The 15023-nt window shown below is 34.4% G+C and overlaps 1 protein-coding gene across 1 annotated transcript; it reads right to left on the bottom strand.

Moving 5' to 3' along the window:
* Positions 1–7927: 7927 nt before the first annotated feature.
* On the bottom strand, positions 7928–10133 carry LOC127086471 (indole-3-acetic acid-amido synthetase GH3.6). Its single transcript, XM_051027242.1, has 3 exons — positions 9774–10133; positions 8702–9606; positions 7928–8630 (listed from the first exon to the last, which is right to left on the bottom strand). Exons 1-3 carry the CDS (start codon positions 10073–10075, stop codon positions 8047–8049), a joined length of 1791 nt encoding a protein of 596 aa, XP_050883199.1. The 5' UTR covers positions 10076–10133; the 3' UTR covers positions 7928–8046.
* Positions 10134–15023: the final 4890 nt, after the last annotated feature.

The following is a 15023-nucleotide window of genomic DNA, read 5'->3' as shown; positions in this document are numbered from 1 at the left end:
GTAAATTTAAGGTTGTTCAACTGTCAAATCATCATTATTCTTCACCTTCTTCAAATCATCATAGTCTCTTAACCTAGCAAAATAAGTTATATGCATAAGTGTTAAATGTTGATAACTAAATCATATAATGAATAGAGTGAGTTTGATTTATGATCAGTGCATTTTGATGCATATTATTCTATAATTAAACTTAGGCATTTATCTAATTTATTTTGATTATTTTACTATTTTATTATATTTTTGGATTTAAGTTCATGATTGCCTTTAATCTATTTTCGTTTGCTATTTTCAATTTTAGCGGTTATTTGATACATGTTCACTATTCAGATCATAACTTGAGATACGAGATGCCGTTTTGCATGTTATAACATGCGTTGGAAATCTAAGAGAAAGAGCTACAACTTTTGTGTTGAAACCAAAAGCTGATTCGAAGTGCAGAAGTCTCAAATATTTCATTGAAGTTTCGTACTTTAGGAAATAATTTCTTTTGGGCCATTTGTTGGGCCGAATTTAGGTTTTCCGGTCCAGTTTGAATTATAAATGCAACCCTTATTTTGTTTAAAAGGAGCAGCCGTTGCACTGTAGCATTTTACACCTTATTCACAATAACTTTTTGCTTTTGTGCGATCATGAAGAGGAACTAATCTTCTAGAGTCAATCTGCTGTAACTGAATTTCCAAGGCTTTGAGGTTTTTATTCTATCAATTTAATTTTGTTCTCTTTCAATTCTATTCTATGAAATTTCATTTTCTTAATCTGTATTTTATGGAATGGTTTTGATTAAATTCGTTTGATTGCATTCCTAACTGTTAATCGCGGTTTTCGTCGCTTTGTCGTTAAATTGCGTTTGTAAATCGTGTTTGCTTAATTCATGATTGTATTCATCCGTTTGCTTAATTCGGAATATAGGAATATAAATCTGTCATATATCTATTGCACTTGTCAATCAAAATTAACTCGAATAGAGACCGGAGCCGCTTAGGGAATTGGTAGGTAAAAACCAGTGATTAGCTGGAAACCAAAAACAGTAGATTGACTTATTTTATAATCGCTTATTTTAATCATTTTTTTTTCTAAATCGATCACTAAAACATAACCCCCCTTAAATCGGTTTCATTAGGTTAACAATAACACAAGAATCCTTGCGATACGATACTCGAGTTATCACTTTCGCTAAACTATAGGTTTCTAATTACTCGTTTTGACCCGTGCGCGACGACGGATCAAATTGGCGTCGTTGCCGGGGAATCTTGTAGATTTTAACCATTATCATAGTCTAACCATTATTATAGTCATAGATGTTGTGTTTTAACATTTTTTTGTCCTAACTTTCTTGCGTTCTGGTCTTTTTGCGTTTTAGGATAAACAAATCTGTTTTTTAAAGAAAATCGTCTCAAATTATTTCGATTTTTTGGCGATTAACTAGGAAAATATCTAGGATCAAAAACCTCTATTTAGGAACTAAATAGTGGAAGTCGTCATAAAACACGGAATTCCTTATTTTTCAATTTTTTATGATTTTTTTTTTCTATTTTGATAGTTTCAGAAAATTTTGAAAAAATTCTCAAAAATTTTAATTGACTTTATTAGATTAATTTTTGTGTTTATGTATATTTTTCCTTTTATTTTAATAGTTTTTCCGTATTTCAATTGTTTTTTCTTAATAGGGACATTGTCGATATTTTCCTATTTATTGCTGCATTGTTGAATTAGTTATGTGTTTTCTCATTGTTTATTGATTTTTTATATTGAGTTTAATATGGTTGACCAAAGAACTCTTAGAGGACTTGCTGCCCCTGATATGAATTACAATGGTTTATGTATTGGTTATGCTGATGTTACCGTTCCTTTTGAGTTGAAATCTGGTTTAATACACTTGTTGCCAAGGTTTAGGGGTCTTGCAGGTGAGGATCCGCATAAGCATATTAAGGAATTTCAAGTTGTTTTCTCTACACCATTGAGACCTGAAGAAATCATCGAAGATCACATCAAGCTGAGAGCCTTCCCGTTTTCACTACAGGGTGCTGCCAAGGATTGGTTATATTATCTTGAGTCGAATTCTGTAACAACTTGGAATGATTTGAAGAAAGTCTTCCTTGAGAGATACTTTCCTGCCTCTAGGGATGCATCAATCTGAAAAGAAATATGTGGTATTAGACAGGGAAATGAGTCATTGGCTGAGTATTGGGAGAGATTCAAACAATTAGTATTTAGTTGCCCTCAACATCAGATTACCAAACAACTGCTTATTTAGTATTTCTATGAGGGATTGTTATCAATGGATAGAAACATTCTTGATGCTGCTAGTGGTGGAGCACTTGTTGATAAAACTCCAATTGCTGCCAAAGCCCTGATTGAGAATATGTCACTCAACTCCCAACAGTTCACAACCAGAAATAATTATATGGTCCAAGCAAAAGGTATGAATGAGATTCATGTTTCTTCTTCCAACAAGGCTCTAGAAACCAGAATTGATGAACTTACCTCTTTAGTGAAACAATTGATGTTACCCCTTCCACCACCACCACCATATAACCCTCCACAAGTAACCACCTCTTCACCTTCTGAACCTCCACTAGAGGAACTTGTCAAGCAAATGGTTGTAAACACTCTCCAATTTCAGCAGCAAACATATTATAGTATTCAGACTTTGCAAACACAAATTGGACAACTTGCCACTTCAATGAATGTCATGCAACAAGCTCAAGAATCAAACCAACTACATGCTCAAACAGTAGTTAATCCAAAAGGTTCTAATGTGGGTGCAATTTCCTTAAGATCTGAAAAAGTTACAGAACCAGCCCCAGAAAAAAATAAAAAAATTGTTAGTGTAACACTTGAAAATAAACCTGAACCTTCTATTATTGTTGAGGTTGAAAAAAAGTATGTATCACCAATCCCTTTCGCATAAAGAGTACTGAAAAATAAGAAGATTGACGAGGAAGAGCATTCTGTTTTTCAAATAGAGTTGCTTTCTGAAGTTGTTGATGAAGCTTATTCTGATTTATTTTCAGCTGACTTTCCAACTTTATCTGGTTTTGATGATATTTACTCATGTGATGATTGTACTAACACTAACCTTTGTGCTGTTTGTGCTGAGATTGATGCTGCCTTGCAGGGTGACAATGTAAATGAAGTTATTTATGTAGCTGAAGCTCTTGACATTCCAGTTGCCCCAAACATACCATCCATTAAACAACCACATTCTTTAGAGCCTAAAACACTTCTCGAGGATTCATACTATTCATCAAAACTTCAACTTAAGCAGAAACATAAGAAGGGAATTGGATGGACCTTGGCTAACACTCGTGATATTAGCCCATCCATATGTATGCATAGAATCTCACTTAAAGATGAAACAAAAGTAGTGAGGCAGCCCAGTAATCCTTTGATTCTTGATGTTGTGAAAAAAGAGATCACTTTCACGTGCCCATTCAACACTTTTACTTATCGAAGATTCTTCTTTGATCCTGGAATACAAGGCAAATGCACTAATCAAAATTTCAAGGTCAATGGACACTACCCAAAACTACTCCATGAGAACTCGACTTTGGAAGAAGAGACTATATAAGAGCTCTCTTTGGGAAAGGCTGCTTATGCAATCATTTATCCGCCTTGACTCCTCGGGTGTGTTCTTTCCTTTCTCCCACTCTTATTTTATATTTATGCTCTTTCATTGAGGACAATGTATGTTTTAAGTGTGGGGGAGGGAACCATTTATTTGTTTTGTTTTCAATTTGTCTCTGTTTTTGGTTAAAATTTAAAAAAAATAAAAAAATTGCATGCTTTTTCTTTTTGATTTTGAGTTATAATTATTAGTATTTTTCTTAATTCTCTTGACTAAAGTCTTGTGGTGTGATGTGAAAATTTTGCTGTGCATTTTTAGTATGGTAGGTAGGACTAAACTCTAAATTGTATATCTTTAGCAGTAAATCATTAACCCTAGTGAGCTTTGAGCCTTATATGGATAACATGCAAAAATCCATCTCTTTCTTTCTTGTGTGATTCACTCATGTCTGTTAGTCTCTAGAACTTGAATTGACTCTTGTTGATGTTGTTGCTTACTTGTGCACACCGATATGATAAAGACAATTTTTTTTTTGTTTTTTTAGCCAGTTAGCCAAAAAGTCAACCATAAAATAATTTCATCCATTGTTTGAAACCCCCTTGAGCCTATTATCTTTTTTTGTTTGTTTAAAACTCATTACAAGCCGAAAAGTGAAAAACAATGTTATCACCATATTCAAAGAGTTGAAAGAGTCTTGTTTGGAGTTGTGTGGGGTTGAATAATTATGTTTGTAATATTTCAGTAATTGGCAGAAAAAGAAAAGAAAAATAGAAAAAGAAAATAGAAAATAAAAAAAAATGAATGAAAAAAATAGAAGGATGTCAATACATGTCAATACATACTCCTTATGGAAAAAAAGAATAAAAAGAGAAAAGAGAAAGAGAAAATAATTGCTATAGAGTTGTTAAAGTGAATGAAATATTTTGTAAATTCAACTCCCGCAGTTTCTTTCAAGTCTCTTTTATCTCTTTGAATTTTAGCCTAGTGTCTTAGGATTTATCTCACCCTTATCTTGGCCACGTTACAACCAAATAAAAGTCCTTTTGATCTTTGTGTGCGTATATTTTAATTTTGGATGTTAGAGTCTTTTCAAGCTTATGGTAGTACTAACTTTCATGTCGTGTTTTGAGTGTAAACAGTTAATTTAAACACTTGAAATTTGAGTGAATTATATCCTGTGAGGATCTTACTGCTGTTGATGTACTCTTTGGTAATCTGTTTTCCTATCTGCTTTAAACGTCACCAAAAGTTGCTTACTAACACCATATTCTTGAAACTTAGACTTAGAATTCTGCTTGTACCTTGTATCTTGAAAACTTTTGGAAGTGCATGCTCTGTTTTCTTTCCTTTTGTTTTGAAATTGTAATTTTGCTCGGAGTGCAAAAGTTCAAGTGTGGAGGAATTTGATCAGTGCATTTTGATGCATATTCTTCTATAATTATACTTAGGTATTTATCTAATTTATTTTGATTATTTTACTATTTTATTATGTTTTTGGATTTAAGTTCATGATTGCCTTTAATCTATTTTCGTTTGCTATTTTCAATTTTAGCGGTTATTTGATACATGTTCACTATTCAGATCATAACTTGAGCTACATGATGCCGTTTTGCACGTTCTGAGATGCGTTGTAAAGCTAAGAGAAAGGGCTACAACTTTTGTGTTGAAGCCAAAAGCTGATTCGGAGTGCAGAAGTCTCAAATAATTCGTTGAAGTTTTGTACTTTAGGAAATAATTTCTTTTGGGCCATTTGTTGGGCCGAATTTAAGTTTTCCGGTCCAGTTTGAATTATAAGTGCAACCCTTATTTTGTTTAAAAGGAGCATCCATTACACCGTAGCATTTTACACCTTATTCACGATAACTTTTTGCTTTTTTGCGATCATGAAGAGGAACTAATCTTCTAGAGTCAATCTGCTGTAACCGAATTTCCAAGGCTTTGAGGTTTTTATTCTATCAATTTAATTTTGTTCTCTTTCAATTCTATTCTATGAAATTTCATTTGCTTAACTTGTATTTTATGGAATGCTTTTGATTAAATTCGTATGATTGCATTCCTAACTGTTAATCGCCGTTTTCGTCGCTTTGTCGTTAAATTGCGTTTGTAAATCATGTTTGCTTAATTCATGATTATATTCATCCGTTTGCTTAATTTGGAATATAGGAACATAAATTTGTCATATATCTATTGCGCTTGTCAATCGAAATTGAATCAAATAGAGATCGAAGCCGCTTAGGGAATTGGTAGGTAAAAACCAGTGATTAGCCGGAAACCGAAAACAATAGATTGACTTATTTTATAATCGCTTATTTTAATCATTTTTTTTCTAAATCGATCACTAAAACATAACCCCCCCTTAAATAGATTTCATTAGGTTAACAATAACACAAGAATCCTTGCGATACGATACTCGAGTTGTCGCTTCCGCTAAACTACAGGTTTCTAATTACTCATTTTGACCCATGCGCGACAACGGATCAATTTACTCAAAGGATAACTGCTGCTTGGCTTTTGTATAAACATTTGCACAACACGTGGTGGTTTGAAGGCATTGTTGGTACATACTTTTGGTTTTTTACCAAAGAAATCCTAACACCATCCGAGTTTGATAGACTTGCCTTTGATTCACTTGGTTTTGATGCATTTGGCTTTGATGCACTTGGTTTGATAGGTTACGTGTCAATACTTATAAGCCGAATGTCCAAAACATCTTCATTACTCAGTAATGCTTCCAATGTCTCATCATCCATGTCACAGTACTTGTTCAAACCTGTCTGTCGTGTTGCTTGCCCAACATTGTTAGGAGGAACTTCAACATTATTAGATGGTTGTTCAACATTATTGGCTGCTTGCTCAACATTGTTAGGAGGAACTTCAACATTGTTAGTTGGTTGTTCAACATTGTTGGCTGGTTGTTTAACTTTCTTGTCTTCTTGCTCAACATTGTTAGGAGTAACTTCAACATTTATTTTTTTCCTTCTTTGTCTGAGTTTTTTCAGTCTTTGTTGTTGTCTTATTGGTGCTGCCATTCAGTGACCCCTTAGGCCTCCCCTGATATAAGTAACGACATTGTTAAATGACATAAATAATTTGCACATAAACATAAATTAAAGTTAAAGTATTACCCTTTTTTTGTGCTTCTTGGGCTTTGGTAATCTGATTGGTCTGTGTAGTCAGATCCCATGTCACATTTTTAGATTGGACAAGCACAATTTACTTATTTTTCTTGCAAGTTTTAACATTGTGGCCAAGTTCCAAATAATTTTTGCACTTATGCCTGGTATTTGTTCTTTGCCATTTATGTTAGTTTGCCTCATCTGGTTCTCTCCTGCATAGTTTCTTAGGCCTGCCTGGGCCACATTTGAACGTGAATGGCAATATAATAGGATCAGATGTCCTAGGCCATTTTTTTGCCCATTTAAGGGAGTGATCACTTTGCTATAACATTGAACATTGAACAACCTTAAATTTACCCATGGTCTGCACAAAAATTTAACTTACGGTAAAAAATTAGCAATTAGGTCAAATACAGTACAAATACAATATGCAGTAAAAGAAGAACAACCACACCACACATACGAAGTACAACCCAGAACATACGATATTCAATAACAACATAAGTAACATGATGGGACCAACCCTTGAATAAAGAAAGTAACAAACTTGGAAAGGTCCACACACGTTAAAAGATTCGAAATAATGGGACCACATGATTGAAACTTTAAAGAGACCACCAAACCACAAAAACAAACGGAAAGGGACCACAAACACGCATGCAGAGAAGAGGAGACATGAGTTCTAGGGTTTTAATTTGTATTTTGTAAAGTGATATAGGGATTTTGATTTTCAAGTATTTTTATTCAACAAAGTATCAACATCCAATTTGACAAATAATGAATAAATTAATCCACGTTTGTAAATGAAATTAGTTCCAAATACGCCACCGTTAGTAAAACTAACAGGAAAGACGAAATTTATGGATTAAAAAATTTATAGAGACTATTGTTTGAAGAGAATATTTAGAGGGACTAAAAATAAAATTTAAAATATTTATAGGAACCAAACATTTATTTAACCATATTATAATAGATATGAAATATTATATGAAAGATAAAACTTAAGAACACTTATAAAATAAAGATGCTATCTAATGGTCACACAAGATAGCATTTATTTCCAACTACTAGACTACTTGAAAAAAAATATATTATACGAAACATAGGTACATTATTGAAAAGAAACAAACGCAAGTAGTAGTGCTAATAATGCTAAATTTATTTAAACATGAATAATAGGATCACTGTGGATTATGCAAGCACCAGACCCAACTCAAAGTTGAACAAACAATGGATCTAAAGAAACATACAAACATGAATAACTTTATTATAATTAGAGCAACCTCTAAGATGTCCATATTAACATAACCACATATGAACAACCAAGAAACTTGTCTTACCACATAACCACTCTTTTAAATTCTAACTATTAATCCATTCCTTAGGACCAGGAACCCATTGTGGACATTTAGGACTAAAATACTCTGCCATAACTCCTGACTCCAAAAGCTCCACAACAGGTGCAGATTTGACACACCTAGGAGTTTTGTATTGATTTATTGAAGCTCCACAACTAATAGCATAATCCATAAGTTTATCAAATGTCCCCTGCTCCACAATCTTAATCTCAAGTGCCCCAATTGATTTCTCTAAAACGCGACCTTGTCGATAAGTACTGTTAAGTGAATCTTCAATAGTTAAACAACAATCTTCATAAACACAATCTGGAATTGTTGTTGACCCTTTAAGATTTAATTCCCAATACAACACATAGTGTCCTGGAATTGATCTTGTGTCTGCATAACTAGTGTACTCTGCTACATCTGCATCATATGGTGCTAAATGTGTGGCCGCATTTTTTATTGCATTTTGTAGCTCAACTTCGTCTGTTTTGTCTAAATCTATGCTTAGAACAACGTTTTTTCTGCATACAAATTCGAATTGAGGTGCCTTGTTTTTGAATCCAGTCACTTTCAATACATCTCCCACTTTGTACCTATAAAGTCCTGCAATTGTCACGACATGTTCATTAGTAAACCCATAAATATTTTTAGTCCCCGCAAATAATTTTACTCACCAGCATAAGTGGTAACAACAAGCTCATATTCTTGATCAAGCTTGACATCAACAAGATCCACCAGCTCTTGCTTTTCCTTCTCATTTAGAGAATCGTTATTACTTCTATTAACCGGTAAGAATTCATAGTAGCACATGGTAGGGATAAGGGTATAAGACACATGACAAGGTTTACAAAGAGGATTAAGGTTAACACCAAAGAGACATTCACTAGCAGCATACATAGTACAAACAAGTGGAAGACCATTACTATAATAATCCAAAGTAGGAATATACTGTGACATTGATCCTGTCACAATAACATCAACATACTTAGTATTAGGCCACAACCTATTTATAATTCCTTGCCAAGAACCCTTGCTACACTCACTATGGATAAAATCAGCAAGATTTTTGTCAGATTTAAGAATTTTCATAACAGCCTCTCTCACTGAAATGTCAGTGATGAGAGGATTAATTGTTCCTGTTCTTATATCATCGCAAAAAAGTGACCAATTTTTCTCGATGAACCCAATGGCCCGAATGAGACCCGAAGCGAAAACAGCACCGATACGAAAGACTTCCTTGTTTTGACAAAGACCACATAGAAGTTGTGAATACATACTTTGGTATGAGTCAACACAAAGAATAGTTTCATTTGGACTAGTGAAGTTTGTGTATGGATTGTAAGGTCTGTTTATAAAATAAGAACTTTTGTAATATGTTGTGAGGGATGTACTAGCTTTAATGCCTCCTGGTGTTTCAGATTCATTTCTTATAAACATTAGGTACATTCCTTTTCCTTTATCTAGGTCAGGAACAAATTGATTCATTATTGGCATCAATAGACTATATAGTAAAGATCTTCTTCCAAAATCTTCTTCTGTTGTTGGTATCAACTTCGTCTTACCACCAGATGTTCCTGAGCTGAAATCGCCAAAAAGAAACCAAAACAAGCAAATTAATATTAAGAGGATTGAGTTTTTCATCTAAAACAAGAAAAAAAATTCCAAATGAAAAAATACATAATCTAAATTTTCTAGACAAAAACCAAATAACATAAACGAGATTGAAGATCAATTAGTTAAAAGTACCTAAGGAGAAAGTGTGAAACGGGGTTGGCAGTGAGGATTGAAGAAGTATCACCATTGACAATACGGTTAATATCATTTTGAATATCTTCATAGGTTATGACAGGAAGAAGTTTCTTGAAGGTTTCACTATCTATTTGGCCATTGAGACCATGTCTTTGTAAATACTCAACATTTGCATTATGAGACAGAATTTCAGCTAAGACTTTCTTTTGGATTTCATATGCGTGTGTAGTAATATGTTCTATGATGTCAAGAGCTTTTTTGTTTTTTTGTGAGAGATCATAATCAAGAGAAGTAGACATGTTAGTAAACGAGAAAGTGTTAAAGTGTTATAGGATTATGTGAGAATGTTAAAAAAGAGGATTATGAAGTGGAACGAACAAGAGGATATATATATACAAGCATATGTGTAACAGTAGGGACAATGAAAATGGAGTGACTATTTTCTAAGGTTCATTTCGTTCTAATAATTTTAAAAATAATCATTTGGGTACCTCATTTGTTAAAAACTTATTGAATTAATATTTTTCAACCATTTCTCTTAAACACATTTTTTATTTTTTTTCATTCAACTTTAGATACACTACTAAAAAAAAATACTAAAACTTATATTTTAATACGATTCATTGAAAGATTATGGTGACATCTTCAAAATCAGATGCCATTAATTTATTTTTTTAATTAAAAACAGTTAACATTTTATCACAGTTAGACATAACAATCGTGGTGAAATTTCATAAAATGCATGAATTCGAATCTCAGTGTCAACAAATTTATGAATCTCGGTGCCTTTTTCTTTATTTATTTTTAAATTAAATATAATCTTGATGCCACTACGGTTGGACATTCGAACTATGGTGATATTATTTACCTCTTTTTTTTTTTTTTTAAAACTGACAACTTTCTTTTTTATTTATTTTTAATATAAAATTTATCCAAGTTTCACTACGATTGATTAAACCAACCGTGGTGAAATATTTCCCATTTTTTTAAATTTTTAAATGGTTAAAAACTAGTGTAACATTAAACAAAATAAATGAGATATCACCACAGTTGGTTTAAGCAATCGTGGTGAAATGTTTTATTCTTATTCAAGAAGCACATCTTAACTTGTCATGTCTATTTAGTTGTCATTGTCGTACGAAACGAAACACGCATTCAGTATTGAGAAACCATTTTAACAAAAGATCGCAACTCATGTGTTACATTATCGATCGAGTTTAATGATAAAATTATGACTTGCCTAAGCCTGGTTGTGAGCATCCAATTATGAAGTATAATTTTTTTTGACAATAAGGTCTGGAAAAAGTTTGTCAAGTCTCGTAATTCTGCTAATTTCTTGGTTAGTAGTAATCTTATTTTCTTAATAATAATTTTATACTTATGCTTTAAAGATACCACCATGCAAATTAAGATTTTCAATATGTTTATAACTGGTTAAAAGTGAATCAAGAAAGCTAAACAAGGAAAAAATACCCCCATAGATTGTCTCGTGGGGGTTACAAAAAACTTGAGGAATCATTAATTAATAAAAAAACAATAAATGGGAGATGAGGACTCCATGGGTTATGATCGCGACCCATCTCCACCATCACGACATGAGAAGTGGAAGGAGACTTGACAAAGACTAACTAGAGAGTTCACTTCAGATGCCTCACGGGCAGTCGCTGAGAAAATTGTAAGTATATTTTGTTGCACGTTGAATTTATTGGTTGATATGGAAAATCAAGATTCCTTTGTTCCACAAAAACTACACGATATATTAGTAGAAGAAATCAAAATGAAGGAGCATGGTGGACATGTATGTGGTGTTGGAGAAGACATATACCTTAGATTATTCTTTGGTACATCGACGAGGAGTAAAGAATTGTGAAAGAAAGAGATGGAGGAGCTTGTTGATAAGAAGTTAGGACATGAACGAGAAGTAAAAAAGAAATAGTTGGAAGATAAATTAGCACAAGATCGTGAATCCCAAAAGAAAGAGTTGGAGGATATGTACGTTAAAAGTTTGGAATATGTGTTAATACCTTAGGATTGGCATTAATTTTGTAAAACAAATAATGTAATCATCTCTGTTGTTTTAATATGTTGGGTTGAAGAAGTTCAACATTTGGACCAACATGTCATGTACGATGTCACGACATCATGTCTGTGACATCGCACGTGTGTAGAAAACTGAATTAATTAATTCAGTATATATTCTGGGATTAGTGAGGATATTTGGTGAATATCCTAACTCCCATGTGGAGGTCTTAAAGACTCAATCCGAATATATATAGGCTCAAAATAAGGAGATATATATGGAGAGATTTTAGGATTGAAGACCTTGATTGTAGCAGAAAGTTTCTGCTGACTTTGTAACAGCAAAGGAGAAGTTTGATGCGATTTCTGAAGGCCCAAATCCAGTTGGGTGATTAGGTTATAAATAGCATATTGTAACCTAGTTTTTGTAAGCCTCTTAGAATGAAAAATTAGGGGTGTGTGTGAGGTAAACCTCCCAACTTGTGGGAAGGTTACCATGTGTTTCTCAGTGTTCAAAGCTGAGAGTATTTGTAACTCAAAGCCTGTAGGCAAGAGTGATTATGTGCTTGAACGAAGCTGTGAAGCAAGTTCAAGTTGTTTAGCATTACATTGTATTTGTAGTGATAGGAATGGAAACTGGAGGTTTCTATCTAGGAGTTCCTAGGTATAGATTGCATTGGGTAGGGATTAAGTGAAGAGTTGTAAACGGGGGAGTTTAACTCTGAATTAATACTATTGATAGTGGATCTTCTTCCTGGCTTGGTAGCCCCCAGATGTAGGTCATGTTGGACCGAACTGGGTTAACAATTTCCTGTGTTTGTTTTCCTTCTGCATGTTATAATCCTTTTGCCATAACTCATCTGGTATTTCAGTCTGCTTATCAAAATAATAACAGACCTGGGATATAACCTTCTGTTTGAATGTCAATCAGAATGTTGTGACATTCATCCGTGACAGCATATACTGAATAACAGGCATGTTGGTTTCAGTTCAGTATTTACTTAAGTCTGGTCTTCACGAGGATAACAGACCTGGCCAAAGGATCATTGTAAAACTGTCAAACTGGATGTCTTGACAGTTGTTCCTGTAGGCTGATACTGAGGTAGAGACTGGTTGGTCTTTTCACAGTACAACAAATTTAGCACTGTCCGTTTTCAGGAACATAACAGAATCAGCATATGTTCTGGCTGTCGAACTGAATGTTGTGACATTCATTCTCAACAGCATGTGCTAAGGTGTAGGATGATTGGTTTTTCTGTTCAGTATTTTTCTCAGGCTATTCTTTAGGAATCCAACAGCTGAGCTAAAATCCAGGAAACCAACTACTAACCTACAATTAATGAACCTAACAAATAGTCTATTTGTTAGCAATCTAATAAGTGGAAATTAGATTAACGTGTTCAACCTTTATTTTAGGAAATACATGTACAAGGCCAGCAAACTGGAATAATGTAACAGTTGATGTTCAAATCACTATTGAGAAATCTTGCTGATGACTGTGTAGGAAAATAACAGAACTTAGTGCTATGGATGATCTCTGCTGAGTCTTTCCACCAGATGCACAAATCTAGGTGTTCCTCCATTCTAGGGTGATATAGAAGCAGATGTCGTGACATCTGTGAACGTGTGCATATTAATACAGGGTTGAATAACTGTCTTGCAGTATTAGTTACAATGTTGGATCAGATGTCATGACTTGGAGTAGAACATCTGAAATCTGACTATGCCAGAATTTCAATTGGTATCAGAGCAGGCATCCTGTTATGTTTCTGGATGAGATCCATGGGTGATACTTTCTGGTATCTTGCAAGGAGTTATGTTAGTACTGATGTTGGAACCTGTAGAAGGTTATGTGGTTTCCCTGAATGGTCCCTTGAAGTAGGTGGATGGACTATTCATGACAGGAACTGTGTGCACCTGCCTCTGGAGATTGGCAATCGGCCTTTGTGTGGGACAGCTGTGCTGGTATTGAATCATATTCAAACTTGGTATGTTCTTGGAGGCTGATCTGGTGAAGTGTGTGTTCATTGGTTGAGTTGTATTATGATTTGCGCTGCATAATACCTGGCAAAACTCAAACTCTGATGTAGTTTCCCCTCATGTGGATGAAAGGCTGCTGTATTCAAGATTTCATCATAATCTACTGAAGATGTCAAAGATACTTGAGTCTCATCAAGTCCATTCTTCATGGTAAGAATCACCTGATCACTGATTCTTGTACTCTCCTGGGTAGTGTATATGAAGACCTTGAAGAATTTCAAGGAGGGTTTGCTTCAAGGAGGTTAAACTAATGTTCTATGTGATGTTAGAACATGTTGTTCAACAAGTATGCAGCTACTGGTTAAAGAGCAGATGTTTTTAGGTGTCAAACAAAGGGATACTTTGGTTTGAAACCTACTCCTGACCTGGAAGAGGAGACATCTGTGTGTGCTAAGTTGACAAGGGTAGGGTCAACTGTGTGTGTGCTCAAGAAGGTCACTTTTAGAAGTCTGATCTCTAGAAGTGAAGCTGGTTGAGATGTGACATTGTGCAATCCCTGCTGCGTGCCTTATTCCTGTAGATTGATCAGGGTTGGATAGTTTTTTCCTGAAGTACTATGTTGTGTTGGAAGACAAGTCCCCTGGATGTTAGAAGTCAATAATGGGGTAACCTGACTGCTATTTCATTTAAGAGGATTGGGACCATGAATCTTGTTATTCAAACACCACGCTCAGAAGTGGCAGTTCTTTCAAGGAGTGAGAATATGAAGATTCAGTGGTTGGTTGAGGTAGTATGCTCTGGCAATACATATCTACTATTAACTGGTGTTGTTTTGTTGTCACTAGTACTTATGGTCAGCTGGAGTCTGATTGGTGTGATTGAAGTATGTATAGGTATAACTCATAGAGTTAGTTGCCACTGGTAGGGATGGTGTATGTCATGTTGAGACATTTGTGTACAATGCATGGATATTGGTGTGGAGTGTCCATGATTGTTAATTTGAGGGGGAGTTTGGCTAACCTCCTCACGTTTGGTCAGCCTAGGGTCTGGTTGGCTGTTGACCTGTGTCACATGGGTTCTGGCTGTTGTGTGACACATTTGCAAGGAAGGATTCATCTCTCTCATTCCTAAGGATGAATGTAATCTGGAAAGATTCTTAAAACTGTTGAGGTGCTTGCAAGCAGAAGATCTTGTCACAAGAAGAGTATTGTCAAAGTATTCTTATGGTGGAAGCATCTGAAAGGATAA

This window comes from Lathyrus oleraceus, chromosome 5 (genome assembly GCF_024323335.1).
Source record: "Lathyrus oleraceus cultivar Zhongwan6 chromosome 5, CAAS_Psat_ZW6_1.0, whole genome shotgun sequence".
Lineage (NCBI taxonomy): Eukaryota > Viridiplantae > Streptophyta > Magnoliopsida > Fabales > Fabaceae > Lathyrus > Lathyrus oleraceus.
This window is presented reverse-complemented; position numbering and strand designations above follow the sequence as displayed.